At 45.7% G+C, this 19773-nt stretch overlaps 1 protein-coding gene across 1 annotated transcript in view; it reads left to right on the top strand.

Moving 5' to 3' along the window:
* EFR3B (EFR3 homolog B) overlaps positions 1 to 19773 on the top strand; it is an 80558-nt gene that overhangs the window by 19388 nt on the left and 41397 nt on the right. The window contains exons 2-4 of the mRNA XM_033124870.1: positions 9961 to 10037; positions 11093 to 11220; positions 19345 to 19495. Coding sequence (XP_032980761.1) covers positions 9961 to 10037; positions 11093 to 11220; positions 19345 to 19495 — 356 coding nt within the window. The remainder of the gene's footprint in view (positions 1 to 9960; positions 10038 to 11092; positions 11221 to 19344; positions 19496 to 19773) is intronic.

The raw sequence follows: 19773 nt of genomic DNA, 5'->3' as shown, positions 1-19773 counted from the left end.
CCACATTATGCCAGTGAGGTTTGCACTTAAATTATTTATTCAAAGTACATTTCAGCCAGTTGGCTAAGTTTCACTTAGAGTTCCTTTGTTTACAAACATTATGGTGAGAGTATATGCTGGGCCTATGATTAGTGGACACCTGGAAAATTGAGTGCTGGTGCTGGAAGCTCCATTGTTTTCCCTCCAGCTTGTTAATCAGCTTTTCAGTGCATTGATTTTACTGGGCCATTTCCAGACTCTGGCTCCAATTTACCTTCTTTCTCATGGCTGATCTCAAGCCTCGCACATCACTCTGGTGATGTGATGTTATTGATGCTGTCATCTCACAGTGGTGGGATGAGTTTCTAATCCAGTTTCCAGGGACAGTGTGGCTAGTGAAGTGCCATTGGAGGTGAGGGGGACCCCATTCTTGTTACCATATCCGAGCTCTGGACATCCCCCTTTCTCTATGTCCTGTCACTCACAACTGTGGGTGGTTCTTACTCAGGTGTGGCTCATCTGACCCTTCTTTTCTCTTTGGCCACCGTGCTGGCTCTCGTCCTCATTCTCCTAGGCCTGGGTTCCTGGTCCTTTTCTTGCTGGCCTTTCTTCTCCAGTTCTCTCTAAACTCAAATTCAATTGGCCATATTACTCTTGATTGGTTTTCCTAATACTCTTTTCATCCTCTCACACCTCCTTTTTAACAAACCCTCAAGTTACCCCACCCCCACCACCCCCACCTACAGGATAAAGACTGAGCCATTACCTGGGCAGTCAAAGCTAAGACTGTGGCCTTAGCACTCCCGACTGCTGCCTGGATCACCTCTCCATCTACACTCAGCCATTTCCTGTCCCTGAAGAGGCCATCCAGACTCTTGAGTCTTAAAAATATTCATACCTTTTGATTCAGTTTCTGGAATCTATCCTGAGGAAATAATTCAGAAAGTGAAAAATGCTTTCATGTATACACACTCATTCCAGCATTATTTTTAATAGCATGAAAAAGTAAACAAGATAAATGCCAAATAATATGGAAAAGGTTCGGTAAATTATTACAGATCTTCTCAATGGAATTTTAAGCCACATTAACAATGATAATTATGAGGACAATTCAGCAACAGGAAAAATGCATATGAAATAGGATGAAGGAACCAGAGCACTCACATTTATGGAGCACCTACTGTGTACCAGCTCGTGCTGCTACTTTGCTCATCTCCCACAGGCCAGGAAACCCACAGAGGGATTAGATGACCTCTCGGAGGTCACAGATCTCATAGTCCCAGTTTTGCTTAATCCTAAAGCAAAACTGTATCTACGTTATGATATAATGCAATTCCTCTGTGGCGTGTTCACCTACCAGGTCCACATCCGTCAAGGCTCTGCCTGAATCCTGTCTCCCCTGAGAGTCTTCCTTAACCAACCCAGCCTAAGCAGCCGATATTCTCCTTTGAGCTACCACAACACCGGAAACTTTCCATGATAAATGTCAGTCCACCCAGGTTGGCTTATATTTTATTTATTGATTGTGCCTTTTCTCTCCACCTAGACTATCAGAGCCCTAAAAGCAGACCTGTGTGTCTTATGAACACTTCATGTCCCCAGGCAGCCCTTGGCATAGCATGGGTCCAGAATAGGTGCTCAGTATCTGTGCGGCAAACCTTGTTTCTCCCTCCAGTGGCAGCCAATCTAGTGTGTGGGGCTGGCTGGTCACTCAAAGGGGTGGTAGGAGAGACTCTGGCATGAGGCTGGCTCTTGTGCCCCAACGAGCAGATCAAAGTTCCATATCAAGGTCGTCTGCCAGTTACCACCTCGACTCAAAGGAAGGGTCTTTGCCTTTGTTATATGCCAACGTTTAAACAACTTCTGATTATGAAATGTGGATTCCCAGGTAGTTACAAAGAAATGTCTTGGGAGAGCCCAGGCCTTCACCCAGCCTCCCCCAATGTCAACATTGTATCTGTAGTTCAATATCAATACCAGGAAAGTGACACTGGTACAATCCACAGAGCTGGTTCAGATTCATCATTAGTTATATATAACTTTTTAAAAATAATTCAATTTAGAAATTATCTTTTTACTATAATACTTGAGCACATTTTCTTCATACCCCTGCCTAAATATTTACTCTCACTTCAACTCTTTAGACACCATTGCTCTGAAGTCAAAGGGCCTCCCTTGCTCTGTTCCTGACTCTGTTCCTTGCTCTCTGTGTGATCTTGGGCAAATTAACTAACTTCTCTGAGTTTTGGTTTTCTCATCTGAGAATGACAATACTAACCTCATGGGATTTTTTTTTTTTTAAGTGTAAAGTGCTGAAGTTAGGCACATACTATAATAGGCACTCAGGAAATGTCAGTGTTTCATTTCTACCCTCTTTCTACATGGAAAACCCTCTTTTTCTCATAATTCAATGGGATCTTTTCTCTTTGAATTAATGTTCAAGATTAGCGTCCTCTGACGCTTTCTCAACCCATCTCTAGTTACCTCAGCAATCCTGCTCTGTGTGTGTGTAACTTTTAATTAGTACGCTTCTGATGATATGTTCCATGTTCCTGGTAATACATTTTCATTCTATTTTTACCCATCAGCAAACAACATAAGGTATTTGAGAGCAGACAGCTCAGTGCTTTAAGGTCCACAAGTCAACATACTGGATAAGAGCCTAGGTTTGGTGCCATCTGTAAAGCAAGGATAATTTATCAACCTTGTAGACTTTGGGTGAAGATTCAATGAATGAATGCAGGCAAAACACTTAGCCTGCCACAGATAAGCTGCCGCCACTATTCACGATGGCAGCCCTTCAGTGGTGTTTCCCCTGGGAGCTTGTCCTTGGGCGTCTGATAGGCAATGTCTGTCTACCTGGATTTGGACTTTGATTTCTTAACAGCTGTCTGTGCTTCACACTCCAAGTATTAAATAAAACCAAAAGACTTGAAGGGCCATTCTTGCTCTGAAATTCTATTTTATTCTATGCTGCCTTCTCTCTCCTAAGGTGGGAATGAAATTTCAATAATAGTTATCACAATAATACCAATGATAATAGCTAATTTTTGAGGGCTTATTATATGCCAAGAACAGTTTTAAGAACTTTCTTGTGTTAATTTGTTTAGACTGCACCACAACCCCATGAAGTAAATTCTGTTTTCCCCATTTTGCAGATGAGTAGCTGGAGGCACAGACACTTGAATACCTTGCCTAAGTTTGTATAGCTTGTGAGAGCTGGAACTGGGGTGGGGAGCCAGGCTGTCTGTCTCCTTATAAGAGTTGGAATAAATTTTTTCCTTTTGTTAGTGTTTGCAAGAGACAAGCAATGGAAAAACATTCTGTTTATTTTTATCTATTACTTGTTTGACGAGCAATAAATACCAAAGCTCAGGGAAGCTTACAGTTAGTAAATAATTGAAGCCTTGACATTCAGTCAATTGGACACATTTCTCTCTTTTTACATCCCCATCCTCAATTAAGATGGCAGTCAGACTAACCAAGATTGGCCAGAAAGCAGTGAGCGAAAAGCAGAGCTCTGAAAGGTCAGGCTGCTGACAGCTACTGGTTTGTCTGTAAATTCAGACTTGCACTGGTCCAGACCGTCTCCCTAGGGAGAATTCAGCTGCTGTTTAATTCCACTTCCAATAAAATCTGTCTGGAAACTTGGACTCTGCCTCATTCCCCAAGTTCGTCTTCCTCAGAACCTTCTCTTGGTCTCTTCAATCCCGAATCTGCCTCCCTCCACAAAAGACAGGTCCTGACCCCTGTAGACGCCCCCTGCACTCCTATCTCGCAGCCACACAGAGCCATCTGACTTCTTATCACCAATAAAACAACACCAGGCTCTCCCCACACGATCACTGGCTCTAATTACCAAGGGCAAATGGCCGCATCATTCAGAATAATGAAAAATTGGAAACAGTAATGGGAAATGATTAAATAAATCAGGGTCTGGTCGAAAGAGGGAATAGTAAGTGGCCATTAAAATGAGGTTCTGAAAAAATATTTACAAGGCAGATGCTCACAGTATAAGAAAAAGAAAATAGGTTTTAACATGATACTGTATGATCTCAATTTTATGCATATATTTTTAAAATATGCATAAACACAGAAACAAAAACTAGAGCAAATACACTAAAATTTTAATAGTTAATCATGAGTAGAGTGATTATAAGTGATGTTTACCTTCATTTTTTTTTTTTTTTTTTTTTTTTTAATTTATTGGGGTGACAATTGTTAGTAGAATTACATAGATTTCAGTTGTGCAATTCTGAATCACATCATCCATAAATCACACTGTGTGTTCACCACCCAGAGTCAGCTCCCCTTCCATCACCGTACATTTGATCCCCCTCACCCTCATCCCCCACCCCCCAACCCCCTTACGCTCTGGTAACCACCAAATTACGTTCCCCAGATTAATTTTCAAACCCCGTTACCTTCATTTTTATTTTTTCCTATTTTGCAGACTTATACACATGAGCATGTATTCCTTTTAAAATCAGAAATAAGGAAAAAAGGAAAAAGAGAAAAGGGAACCTTTTTCATTTTTTTAAAATTTTCCCCTGTGAAGGGCTGTTGATTTTTCCTTTCATGGATTGACCATTACTTACCAGCTCTCTCCACCCCTAGAGATCCAGCTTAGGTCTTGCCTCTTCCAGGAAGGCTTCCTGGACTCATCAAACTCCCAGAGATTTCTTCAGTTGTATAGACTCTTTAGTCTCATTGTGACATAATCAACTTTAAATGTGTGTGTGTGTGTGTGTGTGTGTGTGTGTGTGTGTTGTGTCCTCAATAGAGAGTAAATTTTTTGATGGTAGAACCTATGTATTTTTAACTTCTTCCTCTTCCTCACCCCACCTAGCAGGTACTGTGCAAACTGCTGAGGTTCAGTTAACATCAGCTGGACCCAACGCCTGGTCCTTACCAAAGGCACTTGAGTCAGACGCCCCTTTCTCTCTGAACTTTGTTCTGTTTCCTTCAATTCATTTGAAATGGGTGTCTGTGCCTTTGGCCCTGGGTTAAATTTTATTGTAAATTGTTTACAAAGAATTCAGTTTGCTTTGGTAGGGACGATCAAGTCCAGCCCTTGCCTTTACAAGGGGATTGTAAGGCTAAGAAAATAAATATGAACTATTTTGAGCATAAAGGCATTTTTCTTGGTGAATGGGGATAATGGCATTGATGTTTATAAAAAGGAAACCAAGGGCTAGGAAACGAGGTGACTTCCCTGGGTCTCACGCTGATCAAAGGCGTCACGCGTCATGCCAGCTTTCCTCGAGTCCTGCTGGGCTCAGGATACTGTACCAAGGTCAGAGGAAAATGAGACCTGAGGAATTTACAGTTTATCTGCGGGAGAAGAAACATGAGTCACTGAAATAACCTAGCCCAAGCACGTGGTGGTAGAAGATTGTATCAGGTAAAATGGTGCAAAAGACATGCAGCTGTCAGCTGGCAGAGGGGAAAGTAATGCCTAGAGTGGGGGTATTATTAACGGAGGGCTTCCTAGGAGGACTCAGCAGGTGCCAGGGTCTGCCAGGCCCCCCAGTGTGATGATTTAAAGGCCCCAGGCCCATGGCTCTGACTCCTGCCCCTTCACCATCTCTCGTTTCTGCCCAGTCCCTGTGACCTGAACTTCCTCTCCACACTGTGGGGCTCCCCACGGCTGGATGGCTCCCCCATCTGCTTGTCCTCTGACCTCCCAGCCCATCTCACATTGGACTCTGATGTGGTCTCTGGCTGCTGGACAGAGGCTGTTCTGGGGACACACCATGAACGAGAGGTCACCTATAGTGGAGGCAGGACATGAAGATGGAACCCCACCCCCCATATTTCCACCTTTACGGGGCATCCCTCATTGAATGCTACATTGAAGGGCTGACATGTAATGTAATGGTGAGCCATGCTAACTACTGGACTGTGAAGCAAATTAAATCCAGCAAAGAGTTGCTTTAAAACTACATATAGAATGCATTGAAGCAAGGAGACTGGCCAAGTGGCATTTACAAGGACTGGATCTCAGATGTCCATAAAATGTCCTAGTGACAGTGGCTAGGGCAAAGGAAAGCACAGGATGACCCTGACAAATTGTTGAGGATTTATTTTTGGGAATGTGATGGGAGAATTAGGGGAGCTTGATGGCAGACACATACATGCGGTGTGGCCTTGGGCAGAGCACTTAACCTCTCTGATCCTGCTTTATCTGTAAAATGAGAACGGCGTAGTGGTTGTTATGAGTATCGTATGAGATATTTGTAAAGTACTTGACATAGTGCTTAGCACAGATCAGTCGAGGAAACAGGAGCAGGCAAGCAGAGCAAAAGAGAAATAGGGCTGCAGTGCATAAGAGTTATGAGACACAGATGCTGGTGGCGGACCAGGTGAGAGTTCCAGAGTCCATGGAGGCTGCCAGCAGCTGTGAGATCTGCCGTCACATGCTGGGCAGGTGAAGAGCTGGACCAGGGCTTCTCACTGGCTGTGTACCCGAATCACAGCAAAACATCTCTGGCACCTCTTCAGAGACGCAAGGGTGCCTCTGAGCAGTCAGGGCTGGCTGTAACCACAGGCTAACCCCTGGCCGCAGGCTACCCCCTGCCAAAAGCTCCCCCTTCTTGGATAGAGATTGGCCCCAATGAGCCCAGCCTTGAGAGCCCTAGGTGATGGCTGCCCCAGAAGGCGGGCTGGGCAGGATTCAGAACTGGAGCCCATGGTCCTCAGGAACATTCCCCTGAGGTCCGCCTCGGAGAACTGTCTTGCAAGCACCTGCCGGTCTCCAGGAACTTACCTCCTAGTGGAGGAGACAGAGTGTAGACATACATGATATGTGTCAGTTGGTAAAATGTTGTTGAAGAGGAATAGACTAGGGATAGAAAATTAAAGGGCAGTTCTCCACAGTGAAGTGGCATTTAGGCAGACACAGTAGGGTCAGGAGTGTGGGAGCCCGGCGGCTGCAGGGAAGAACATTCAGATGGGAAATATTACGTGAGAGGGCTAAGGCAGGACCTATGAGGAGGCCCCTGCAGTTGGGGCAGAGCCTCGGGGGAGGTCTGATCATTCTTAGAGTTTTAAACTTGGAGGAGGCCGCTGAAATCTTGTCATTGGACACTCTGTTAATCCCCACTGATGTGATTTTTCAGGAACCAGAGCAGCTACATGCTAGTCAGGTTGGCCATATCACATTTCCCTCTCTAACTTAAAATAGCTGTAAAAATATTAGTGACAGAAGAGGATGTTGCATAAATTTACTCTCAGTGTCCCACATTTGGATCTGCCAGACGTGGTCCCCAGAGAGTAAGAGAGGGTAGAGAGTTCTCTCTCTTAGGAATAAAAGGACTGAGAATTGAAAAGTTTCTCTTTTATAGGCACAGGGCTGTGAGTTAAAGCTGCACCTTCTATATACCAACAATAAGAATAAATACCATCAGAAGCAAGATTAAAAAAATATATAAAAATGTATCACAATCTTCGGTAACAATGAACTGTTTTCTATTTCTTTTCAGTGTGTTCTATTCTTTGTTTTTCTTCCCCTGGCCTAGTTGTGACTACTTTGAATTCAGCTTCTGGTTAGAAGCTTTCTCCGGGTGCCTGTGGCTCTGTCACCTCCTGAGCTGCTGTGGCACCGGAGACCAGGGTCCCCTGACCAATCCCTTCTGGCTCGTTGCCTTCTCAGAGAGGCCTTTTTTTTTATCTCCTGTGTGAGGCTCTGATTACCTACCCAGGAAGTGTGGAGTACTGTTCCTGGCTCTCTGCCCTCTGGCTGAGATCCCAAAAATCACTTCCATCTAAATTGGAGCAGATAAGATGGCAAAGTAATAGCTTTAGGTTTATTTCCTCAGTGATCCTTTCTGTTTCTTTCCTCCAATCAGGTCCTGGTCAGCTATATAGCTTTACAGTTACCCTCAGACGAGGGCCTAACTAGGACTTCCCAGTGTGCCACCTCTGGGAAGCCACTCCTGGCACCCCCAACTAAGAGTCCCACAGCACCCACGTGCCCCAGCACCCCTGGTCCTGGCCTCTGTCCAGCGCGGGCCCCGGCTCTTGGGCCCTTCAGAAAGGTTTGAGGAAAGGACAGACATGGGTTTTCTAAGTCCTCACTTCTCCACGTCTCTGTTTCCTCACTCGCTTAAAATGCAAAGGGCTGTCCTTCCTGTCTGGGGGACTGAGGAAGGAGGCTGCTGGGAGAGCGTCGGGCACTCCTACTGGACATCTGGGGAAGAAGCTCCTGACAGCTGCACTGGGCAGAGGGCGGGGCAACACAGGCGGCCTCCACGAGAGGAGCGCAGGTTCAAATCCTGGGCCTTGAGGCCCAAGAGGGGGAGTTCCAACCTGCAAAGCCATCCCATCCTGAGAGAACCTGGTGCAGCCAGCCAGATCCCTAACACCTTCTCCCAGGCAGGGGCAGGGAGGAGATGAGGAGATGCCAGGCCAGCCCAGCAAGGCTAAACCTGGCAGGTTTGCAGCCGTGGACTAGTTCCACCACCCATGTGTGGCATGAGGGAGGCTGGGGGGCCCCAGATAGCCCTGTGGTAGGAGGAGGGGTGTCACAACTCAGCTGTCGGATAATCTGCCCTCTTGGGGTGCTCCATGGCTCAAGGACACAACCATTCCCTCATACCTGAGTCACCCCTAGAACCCAAATCTCTGCTCCCTCCTTCTCCTGACGCTGCTTGCCCCCAGCCCCTCCCAATCACAACTCCCAGAGCCCTTTCTCTGCCCTGTGTGAAGCTCTTTGTGTGATTCAAGTGATTCCCCTGGAGTACTTCATTCTTTTCTGAATGGTCCATAGGCTTGATCTTTCCAGGACGCATTTGCATTTCAAGTGCAGAGTTTGTATAGACAGAAAATTCAGTGTTAATTGGTAGAATGAGGGGGCAATTATTTGGAGGAGGTGGACTTTCCCAGGCCCTTCCCTGCCTTCCTCTCCCCTCTTCCTCGTGGTGAGGGGTGTGCTGGGATGTGCTGGGGAGGTCCTGCTGGGAGGAAGGGCACAGAGGAGCCGTGGTTCCCAGAGGGCTCCGTTTCCTTCATCACTTGTACACTTTCTATGGTGTGACTGAAAGTCTTCAACTTTTAATTTTCCCAAGGTTTGTTTTATTACCATTCATTTCCTAATACCATCGTTTCACAACCCCAAAGACACCAAGAAGCAGGTCAGCTCAGAGTCTCCTTCCTAAATGGAATGGACTCCGCTGTCTCAAAACGTACCCCGTTGTCCTTCGTTTTTCATTTGGCCACTGACTGTTGAGAACCTTACGGAGGTGGGGTGGGAGGCTGGCACTGAGAACCAAGGACTGGCTGGCCCCTAAGGCCCTGCCCAGCTCTCAAACGCCGCAGGTCGCAAACAGCACGGTCCTGCTGCCTTAAAGCTGCATTTTCAAATGTTAATAATTAATGGTCATGTTAATTTATCATAGCTTCACGTAACATTCTATTACCGGAAATGGCCCCAGGAGAGAGGATGGTAGAGGAAATTGAGGAGCAGAGAATAAAAGAAGTGGGGAGAAAATGAAGGGTCAGTGTAAGAAGAGCAACCACTCCTCCCTCTGTGTCCATCCTCCAGGACACTGGGGAAGACTCTTGCGCTGCAAGGCATAGTGTTATAGTCCTGGCTCAGTGTGTGTGTGTGTGCACGACAGTGGAATATGTGGGGGCAACACCTGACCTGTACGTGAGCTCCCACCCCAAAGCCTCATCCCTCAAAATGCTCTTCCATGATCTGGCATCATGAGCAAGTGCTAATATGCTGGCATCGCCCTTGCATATGCCACTGTGCCTGATGCCCAAGCCATAGACACAAAGCAAGAAAGGCAAATGTTTTGGAAGGAAGGGAAGGAGTGGGAGATGCCCACCCCAGGGAAGGACCAGGCCCTGCACGCTAAGGGAGGGACCTTCGTTTCCAGCCTGGGTTTCGTTCCTTACAAGTTGTCCTGGAGTGGGAACAGTCTCCTCAGCCTGAACGGGAGGCCGTCTCATGAGTTTTTCTCATTGCCATTCCAGGTGTGTGTGGCTGCTGCGGTGCCCTACGCCCCAGGTACAAAAGGCTGGTTGACAACATCTTCCCCGAGGATCCTGAGGTGGGTCACATCTCCGGCTGGCATCTCACTGTCCATACTCTGAGGGCTGCTGCAAGGGGACAGCAGGCCTAGGAGGCCCCTTGCCACTGGGCCCACTCAGATGAATGGGAATGGTGGCCACTGCCCAGTTGGTGTTGAGAGGCTGCTGGGACCTCATGGCTGAGGACATTCGGATCTCTCTGAAGTCAGGATCTGCAGAGGGCTCTGAAGTGTGTTCTGCCAAGCTTTTGGCCATCGCTAACTAACCAAGACATCTTTCTCACTTATATCTCTCTGGATGTTAGTTCCTTGAGCTGCTAACTTGATGGTATTATTTCCTACTGCTTAGTGCAAGCACTTCCCTTCTTGGGGGTTGGCTCAGGTGCCCGTGTCTTCTCCCAGGCTCCCTCTGGTGTCTGCCAGGTATCTGGATGTCTTCTTGACCTCCAAGCCATGACTCTACCATCAGGCTGCATGACGGGTTGTGTGGTTTCAGGAATGTCAGGAGCTAATGTACTTGGCTTGCTCTCTGGGAATCAATGACCTCCTCTTGATGGGCAGTGGGGGGTCACATTGCCAGCACCCTGTGCAGTTCCTTGGGAGCTACAGAGCTGCTTTTTCCTTCCCGCTCATGTCTTGGTACCGGGTAAAATCCAGCACATTTCAATCCTGAGCCACTTTCAATGAAGTCTCGTCATTCACACACACACATACAAAAACGCACACACACAACTACAGACACATGTGTATATAGATGCTTTCATGTGTATACACATGTGTACATGCATATATACACACATGCACACATATATGTGTGTGTGTATGTGTGTACACACACATTTATATCACTTATTATTTTTATTTATAGCTAACACACTTAGGGCTAAGCTGTGAGTTCCTTGAGGGCAAGACATATTTTAATCATCTCTGTGTCCCTGAAACCTGCATGTTGTGTGTCGCATATGTAGTGGTACTCTGCTAAATGTTGATTAAATTGAATTCCTATTTACCTTTAGACTTGAACTCTTCTAGCCATCGTATGGCCAGAAGGAGCAGGAACAGTCTGTCTCTTACAGGACGGCCTGGTGAAGACAAACATGGAGAAGCTGACCTTCTATGCCCTCTCAGCTCCGGAAAAGCTGGATCGGATTGGCGCCTACCTCTCTGAGAGGCTCATCCGTGACGTGGGTCGTCATCGATATGGGTGAGTAGGATGGGAAAGGGAGCGAGAGGTTTTCAGAAACTGTATTATATTTTTAGGGCAAAAACTAGATCCTTCTATGAAAATGATAGTAGACTGGATTATTGAACAGACGGAAAATGGGGACTGGAACTGAGGGGTGGTTCCTTGTGTTCTTCTAAAGGCAGGTAACAGCTGATGCTAGTGCCAAGATTTGGGAAGAAAGGGATGTTGGCTTTCTAGCATCACCTCTTTTTAACAACCATTAACCCCTGTGTCGCTATCCAGAAGCTCACACACATTCTGAGGCCTTAAAAACTAGTGCAGCCCAGAATATGCCGTTATTCTCATCAAGCCCATCCTGCCTCATTCAACTTACTGTCTTGAAAAGCAAGGAGGAACTGTTTTGCATTCCCGTGAGAAAACAGGTTAGGGGTAATTAGCCCATTAAAAATATACTGAAGTGAAATATTTATCAATCTTCTGAGAGGGGAGGACTTGCTATGATTAGAGGACAACAAAAATCTTAAAGAAAATGACGGATCAACAGATTTAAGTGTTTAAAAATTTAAGTATTTGATGTCAAAAACAAAACCATCAAAATTTAAGAGACAAATGACGAAGTGTTTTTTAAAAATCAGATAAAGGATTCAGACTCATATTTTAGTGGCGCATAATAAGTAGTGGGGGTAAAGTATAGAAATTGAGACACTAGAAGATTTGAGGCCAGGGCTTTAAATAGCCAGCATACAGAAAAGGAGATAGACCTGGTTACAAACATGGTGCAATATTCAACAAACTTATAATCAAAGAAGTGGGTTGAAATACTAAGATACCATCTTCACTTATCAAACTGATAAAAAAGTAAATATTTCCAGTAGTCACCAAGGGATGGCATGCACATGACAGGCATTTTGGTTCTTTTCTAGAATGAATGCAAATTTGTTGAAACTTCCTAGAAAGTAATTTTGAAATATATGTCAAGAGCTTCAAAAACACTTATGTCCTTTGATCTGGTGATTCCATGTCTATTCGACTATCCCAAGGAATCAATCTTAACTATAATTTAGCTTTACACACAGATATTCATTATGGTGTTTTAGATGATAATGAAAATGTGGAAATATCTTAAATGTCCCCTAAGAGGAGAATAAATTCGTAAATTATGGTGTTTATCACTTGATGAAGTATTATCTAGTCAATAAAAATGGTGCTTATGAACATGCTTTCCATATAATATGGAAAAATGGATTACTTAATTATGTACACAGTGTTTACAATCAAGTTAAAAATAAACAACAAATGTCAATGCCTAGCAAATAGAGTAAAAACAAATATGCTCTAAATGTTAAGAATATGCATTTTGTGAGCAGTGTGTCTGGGGTTTATTGGTTTGGTTTTTTTCTATCTACCTTTTTTGTGTTCCTGCATGTTCTCTATTGAGTATGTGTTACTTTCACAACGAAAAAGGTGACCTGAGGTGACATGCTGTTTGCTGCTCGCCCATCACACCACAGTTGGAGTGGGGCTGAATGTAAAGGGAACCCTAAGATGTCCCTAAGATGTCGCTGATGGGTTGGAGGGTGTGGCAGAGCGTGGGGTGGATTTAGGGAAGCGTTCTAAGTCCTGTTGCTTCTCTTCTCCACAGAGCCTCTTTTTTTTTTTTTTTTTTTTATGGTGAATGGTCAACACGGTGACTCTTTTGTCCCTTTTCACTTCTCATTCCTTTCCCTAGTACACACATAAAGAACATGACCCAGCTCAGTGTCAATTGGTGGAAGCAGAAGGGACTATTTTCCACAGAGCCTCTTACACCCACCCTGTCTTTTTCCTGGTGCAGCCTCTTACTCGCTTTTAGTCCTTTTTCCCATTGTCCTGTTCTGGTCCTTCTAGATTAATACTGCTAGCTATGATCTTCAAGACATAGTTTCAAAGCTACACTTTCCAGGCTCCTTTAGAATAAAATACAAGCTCCTCAGCTTGACTTATAATAGGGACTTCCACCACCTGCCTTGAATGCACCTGTTCACCCAGCCACACCTGCCACGACTGCTCTAGACCCACTCCAGATTGACAGGCTATCAGTTCCCCTTGGCTCTCCAGGCCTCCTGCCTCTGGGCCTTTGCTGTGCTCTCTCTCCCCTTGACCTCCTTTATGCCCCCCCAATTGCCCATCAGCCCCACCACCCTCCAAGGCACCTTCTTCCTGCTGAGAAGACGGAGTGAGAACTAGAGTGAAAAAGTGCGCATTGTGCTGACAGGTTGTCAGGTCCACACCTCTGCAGGACCCGCCAGCAAATCCAACATCAAGCTATCCCTGGTATAAAAGCAAGACTGAAAACCATTCATTTCTGCGATCATTTTATATAATAAAATTAGGTCGCACACTCAAGAAAAAGGGCATGAATATACTGTACTTGCTGATTACATAAGTCGCCTTGACATATTATAAAGCAGTTTCACGCAAGTAAAAATGACTTTACCCTAGATTGAACCCCACACCAATAGGTGAGCAATAACATTAAATATGCAACACCAATTTTGCCTGCCCTCGCTGCAGTTCTCTCAGTAAAAATATCCTGAGGCCAGCAGAGCCACATAGATTTATTCCACTGCCCTGATAACTGCAACTCAGAACTGGTATCACCTGATAAAAATAGCTTATGCAGCATCTAAGTATTTAAAGCCTTGAACGCCTCATTGGGGGCTGTAATCAAATATTTAGAGAAGAAAGACCTGTGAGATCTGATGTCCTGTTCTCTCTCCTCGCCCTCCCCGTCTTTCCCTACCCAGTGCCACACTCATCATCATCATTTTCCTTGTCACTGATGGCAGCTTTGGAAGAGTAAAATACTTGCATGCAAATAGTCTGCCGGGCTGTGTCTTCCTGCCGTTGTGCAGGTGTCTGCACTTATGGTTTGGTCGCGTGGACAGGAACTTTGGGTGTTGGGCCCCGTGGCAGAACCGCCCTCTTCTGTCCTGCTGCCTCCCTGCCTGCAGCATCACCCCATTCCCCGTGTGTGGGAACTGTGTCTTTACACGTGTATGTGTTCAGCATCAGTGGTGATAATCAGATGTGGGCAGAGAGAGGATACAGCATGAATTCCGAGGGGTTTTTTGTTGGCAGGGACTGACTATGCTGGGCAGAGATGTGCACGACAGCAAACAGCAAGAATTCCTCATCTGTTTCATATTTTCTGCTTTGTTCCTGTCCCTTCCAGTTCAGCCCCACTGCTAGAATAGCCCCAGAAACTGGAGAGTAAGGCAGCGAATGGCAGTGCTGTGTGAGACTCAGGGTCAGTTGACAATGACCACAGAGCAATGACCACGTGCAGAACGCAATATTAGATTCTGTCAGGTTTCCCAGTGCCTGGCGCCCTATAGGACGGAGATGTCCACACCCAAAGGGAAGGGCTGCTCCCCGAGGAGCCTGGCCCCGAAGCTGACCTAGATGGGGGATTCCTAAGAGATACACATTCCCCAGAAGGCGCCTGAACATGGTTAGAGGACACTGACCCTTCAGAGATATCACAGATTCCTACTAGATGAGTAGGTTCATCCTTCCCTCCACTGGCTGAGGTCAGTCCCTACTCTTGGGCTCGCAAACCTCAGAAGGTTCTGTCCAGGAGTGGGGCTGACCAAATACATTCAAACTGCCCAGAGGTCCTCCATCAAGGCCACTGCCCTTTCAGTGATTCTTGGGCAGTGACTGGCCTTGCTAAAGCTGCCCCCTCTCTCCTGCCTGCTGGGCCCCATCTCCGTCCCCGGATCTCTCTGACTAAGCCTGGTTCCCAGATGTTGCGTGACCACTCCTCCTTTGCTGGAGGCTCAGTGCCTCCCTATCGCCTCGGGCCACTCCTGACAGAGGACAGGGTGTTCAAACAGAACCAGCTGCTCATTCTGGAGTTCAACACGAGGTACCTCACTCCTACACACCAGGGCCCCTGTGTATTTTCCTCAGTTGTTTATAACTCACCTTCTGCCTTGACCCTGAGTTCCTGTTGTTACAACCCTCCAAGGGTCCTCTCTCCAGGATTTGGGTGCTATTCATGAACCCTAGTCCATCCCAGATTCCTTGGGTCCTCCTGTCCTCCTCACCTGCTGGGAAACCCTACGAGTACATCCAGGATCCTTGGCTGTCACCTGCTGCTGTGGTGTGTAACCTGTTCTTACTTTCTCCCTTGGGACCCTGCAATGGGCTGGTCCTCAACAGACCCTTTCTACCCCATCGTGCTCCGAGGACCCAGTCAAGCCAGTTCAGTTTCCCAGATTCATTACTATACTGGGCGCCTTCCAGGACACCAAGCCCAGATCAGATCTCTGTTAAGACCAACCTATCTGGCCCTCATCCTGTTGAGTAGACATCATTCTAAGAAGCCCGTGCTCTAGTCCTTTTGAGCATGTAGGACATACCTGGGAAGGTGATGGTAAGATTGGACCAACACAGCAAGCACTGAACTACGGGGTTGCAAGTCCCCATTGACTTCTAATTTTTTAAGATACTTTGAAAAGTTCAAGTTTGCTATCACAGTCCTTTCATCCTTGGTATTGGGATCAACAATGGGGAATGAAGGATTGTGTGTTCAAAGAACTAGGCCTTAAACTTCCTTATTTTTCCATTTTCACTTTCTATCAAAATTTCTACTCCTGGTCAGTAGCCAATATTTCTTTCTTTGTCTTTCTTTCCTTCCTTCCTTCCTTCCTTCCTTCCTTCCTTCCTTCCTTCCTTCCTTCTTTCTTTCTTTCTTTCTTTCTTTCTTTCTTTCTTCCCCCCTTATCCCCCCGCAAAGGATGGTTTTTCCTTATCAGGATTTCCTGGGAACTTTTTTTTTATATAGAAAACGGAAAAGCAGCAATCTAAGCTCTGGGGTTTGGGAGGAGTTCTAGTTTCTTCTCTTGCCAAACTTCACCCCACCCCTTCCTTTCCTACATTTAAACTCTGTAAAATAATGGTGAAACCCTTCATACAGAAGGATGCTGAGATGATTGATCAGAGAAAAGAATTCCACACTGCCTGGCCCCATTTCCTACCTACCATGTTTCATTGCCAGAATGTGTGTCCAGTTTGGTCTACAGAGAAAGTCTGTCCCCTTTGAAATGGTCGCAGCCCTGCAGGGTTCATTCTGCTTCACTGGCCCACACAGTGGACCCGAAACGTGCTGGGAGTGGGCCCACGAAGCACAGCAGGTTTCCTGGACTGTGAACTATGGTGGCTTCTGAAGGACAAGGCACGCCGAGCCAGGAACGGTGACTCCCTTCACTGAAGGAGCTCAAAGACCCTGCCTTCGTATTTAAAAGACATGCTGTAAATAAGAGCATGACTTGATCCACTTGTGAATGAGCCCAGAGACAACTATTTAATAAGATTTAATAATGATTTAATAATAGTTGACTCCATTCATATAGGTAAAAGAAACATTTTATAAGCATGGACAGGAAAATTTCATAGTAGAAGGCTGTGTTTCTTATGGTTGCTCAGCATAGAAATTAGCTCAAGGGTACCTAAGAAATGGCTTCTGACGTCTTTGAAAAAACATTTAGAAGATGCCATCACTGCTGTTACTTTATATGCTTGGATTTGCAAAGCTGAGTCATGTGAGAGACGGTTTGGACACACAGTGTATGAAACTGAGTGGCTGCCACAAGAGGTATTATGGAGCCTTGTGGTATCTCCAGAAATCACCCTACGGTCATGCACCCCATGCTTTCTTTCTAGTTAACCAAATTTCATTTTTAAAAAGAAGACGAAGACTAGCTAATGAAGGATTTTTAAATATCTGCCTAAGAGTCCAAGATGGATACGAGTGGGATCTCAACATAAAGAACCAATGTTTTAACTCATCCTGTATTATGTGTACAGTGTATGAACCTGCTTAGATTGTCAGGCAGCTTTACCACTTCAAAAGCCCGTGGTGACAGCTTTACTTGATCTTTAAAGCGGGGTCTTTTGCTACTTGCTTTTGACTTAGAGGCTGATTCCTTAGCACGACAGTTAGGTTTGGGAGTTCTCTGCTCATTTTACCTGTGGGAGGACTTCTCTGTTCCACGTGGTTTGGTTCAGCAAGTAGAAGACTCGAGTGCATGAAGCTTGTGATGACCTCCCCTCTAGCAGGATGGAATCATTTCAACTCCTTCTTCTCTGTCCTATGAGGTCAGTCACTTGATTCGCTCTGGGCTGCTCAGGACTCACTTTTATTCGCACCATCCATTTTTAAAGCACTTCTAAACCTGGTCATCAGATCCTGTCATTTAGGGTCCAAAGAGACTCGGAAATACAGTGTCTCTTGCAATATGGAATGGTTTTCCTCTCTCTCATGTAACCGTCCTGACTGGGTCTGTGGGCTCTGAACCATGAGGTCATCCAGGGACTTTCATCTCTGTGTGTCTAGTGGTTGCCACTTCGCAGCCAGCAGGAAGAGCGAGAGAGAGAGAACAGGAGGAAAATCCTGTCTTTTGTGCAAATGATGTCAACATTGCTCACCTCACTTCTGCTCATTTTAATGGCATCACTTTCATCATGTGGCCTCAGGAAATGATCCTAGCAAGCAGCCACAAGCTCGGCTAAAATTCTAAATTATTAGGGAAAAGGGAGAAAAGAGATTCCAAGGGAGACATCTAGCATTCTGCCCTGGAAACCTAACTCCTTAAAGAAAATTATAAATATGTAAACCAGAATAATTTTTTGACAGATTTGTAGCAGCTTCCTCATTTGGAAGATAAAAGATAGCCTTTTTCTATGAATGTCTACTTTATATTTTTTTAGAATGCAAATGCTTTGTAAGTGAAGGATGTATGTTTCATGACATACCTTACCTGACCACATGCTTATTTCGTCACTCTCATGGAACAAATGTTGGGGTGAGTTTAGACATGTACTCTTAATTCTCAATAGGAATATGATTTTTGAGTGGCACTTTTCTCTGGATATAAGAGAGGCATTGAAGAAAACAATGACCACCAGGATAATTGGGGATTGTCCAGCAAAGGCTAGTTGGGGAAGGATTGGGTATTTTTAGCATGGAGAAGAGAACAAAAAAAATGAGATTGTTGTTTTCAAGTGCTTGCAGGGCTGTCAGGTAGGAGACGTTTCAGCCCTCTTTCTTGTTGCTCCTAAAAGCAGAACCGTGAATAAAGGATAGAAGTCATTAGGATTTGCTTGAAATATAAAGAAGTTTTTATTTGGTTGTCAAAAAGCAGCATGGGCTGACTTCATTCTAAGCTCTTCACCATTGGATGTTGTTTACTCCTCGTTCTGAAGGTGATTCACTCAGGGTTTAGACGGCAGAAGAATCAGGTAGTTAGGGACTTAGAACTCACGCAGGGCACCTCCTTCATAAGGAGAAAAGAATTTTGATTCTGTGACATCTTGTCCTCCATGAGGCAAAAATGGCCCCTATTTAGGCTCACCCAGACACGGTAATACCATCAACCATATTATTTGTGTACTATTTCGTCGTAGAACTTCTGAGATGTTCAAATACAAAACTTGCACATGTTATATTCCTTCACCTGTGCAGTTGGCTGGTCCTCACACCCATCTCAGCTCCTTCATGAAGTTGCTTCACAAGGTGCTTTACTTCCTCCCCACTAGAGCCATCTCTCTCCTACTTTGGAACCCTCCAGGGACGTCATGCATGATTTTCTTGTAGCATTCCTTATTTTCCCTTTAGAAGAAGTGTCTGTGTGTTTATCTCATCCATCCGACCCTGGGCTCCTTAACTTGAAGGACTTCATCCTTGCACCCCCTGCACTGACTAGGAGAGCTTTTCCCCAGTGGGTGCTCAACAAACACTTCTTGACTTGGGTCAAGTACTGCTCTGATCTCACTGTATTCTGGTTCAGGATTTGCTCTCCAGGTATCAATTCTTTCCGTATTTACTCACGAAATGGTAAACATCATCTGTCCTCCTGTTCCTCAGCTGTACAGTGAGGTGCTAGGTGAGTTGTGTTTAGGCTCCCTCCGGGCTCTGATCCTCAGTGCTGGGCTGAGGTGGGCACCTGTTGGCATGGCATCTGGGCATTGACAGCTTGTAGAAGCCTCATTTCCCGGATGCTGCCCCAGCGGTCACTGCTCGGCCCTCTGGATTGTCACGTAGTGCGGGTGGAATGGGCGTGTGCGGAGTGATGGCAGTGGTGCGGCTTTCCCCAGGTATGTGTGCATCGCCATGGAGGCGCTGGACCAGCTGCTCATGGCCTGCCACTGCCAGAGCATCAACCTCTTCGTGGAGAGTTTCCTCAAGATGGTGGCCAAGCTGCTGGAGTCAGAGAAGCCCAACCTGCAGATCCTCGGCACCAACTCGGTAAGGAGCTGCCCCGGGCTCTGACGGTGGGAGTGGGGGTACAGGGCGAGAGGGGGTACAGGGCGGGTGGCGATACAGGGCGGGTGGCGGTACAGGGTGGGCGGAGCCTTGGGGTCAGTGTGGTTGTGATCGATTCCTGTTTGGCTTGTGACCTTGTAAGTACAACGCAGTGCTTGTCTTAGTGGCCCCCTTTGTGTGGATAGAGGTATATTTGGTTTTTTAATTTAAATATAAATATATAACTTATATGTTATACTTTATAACATATACAGTAAATA

Source organism: Rhinolophus ferrumequinum, chromosome 13, assembly GCF_004115265.2.
Source record: "Rhinolophus ferrumequinum isolate MPI-CBG mRhiFer1 chromosome 13, mRhiFer1_v1.p, whole genome shotgun sequence".
Classification (NCBI taxonomy): domain Eukaryota; kingdom Metazoa; phylum Chordata; class Mammalia; order Chiroptera; family Rhinolophidae; genus Rhinolophus; species Rhinolophus ferrumequinum.
The sequence above is the reverse complement of the archived record's forward strand: the minus strand, read 5'-3'. Positions and strand labels throughout refer to the sequence as shown.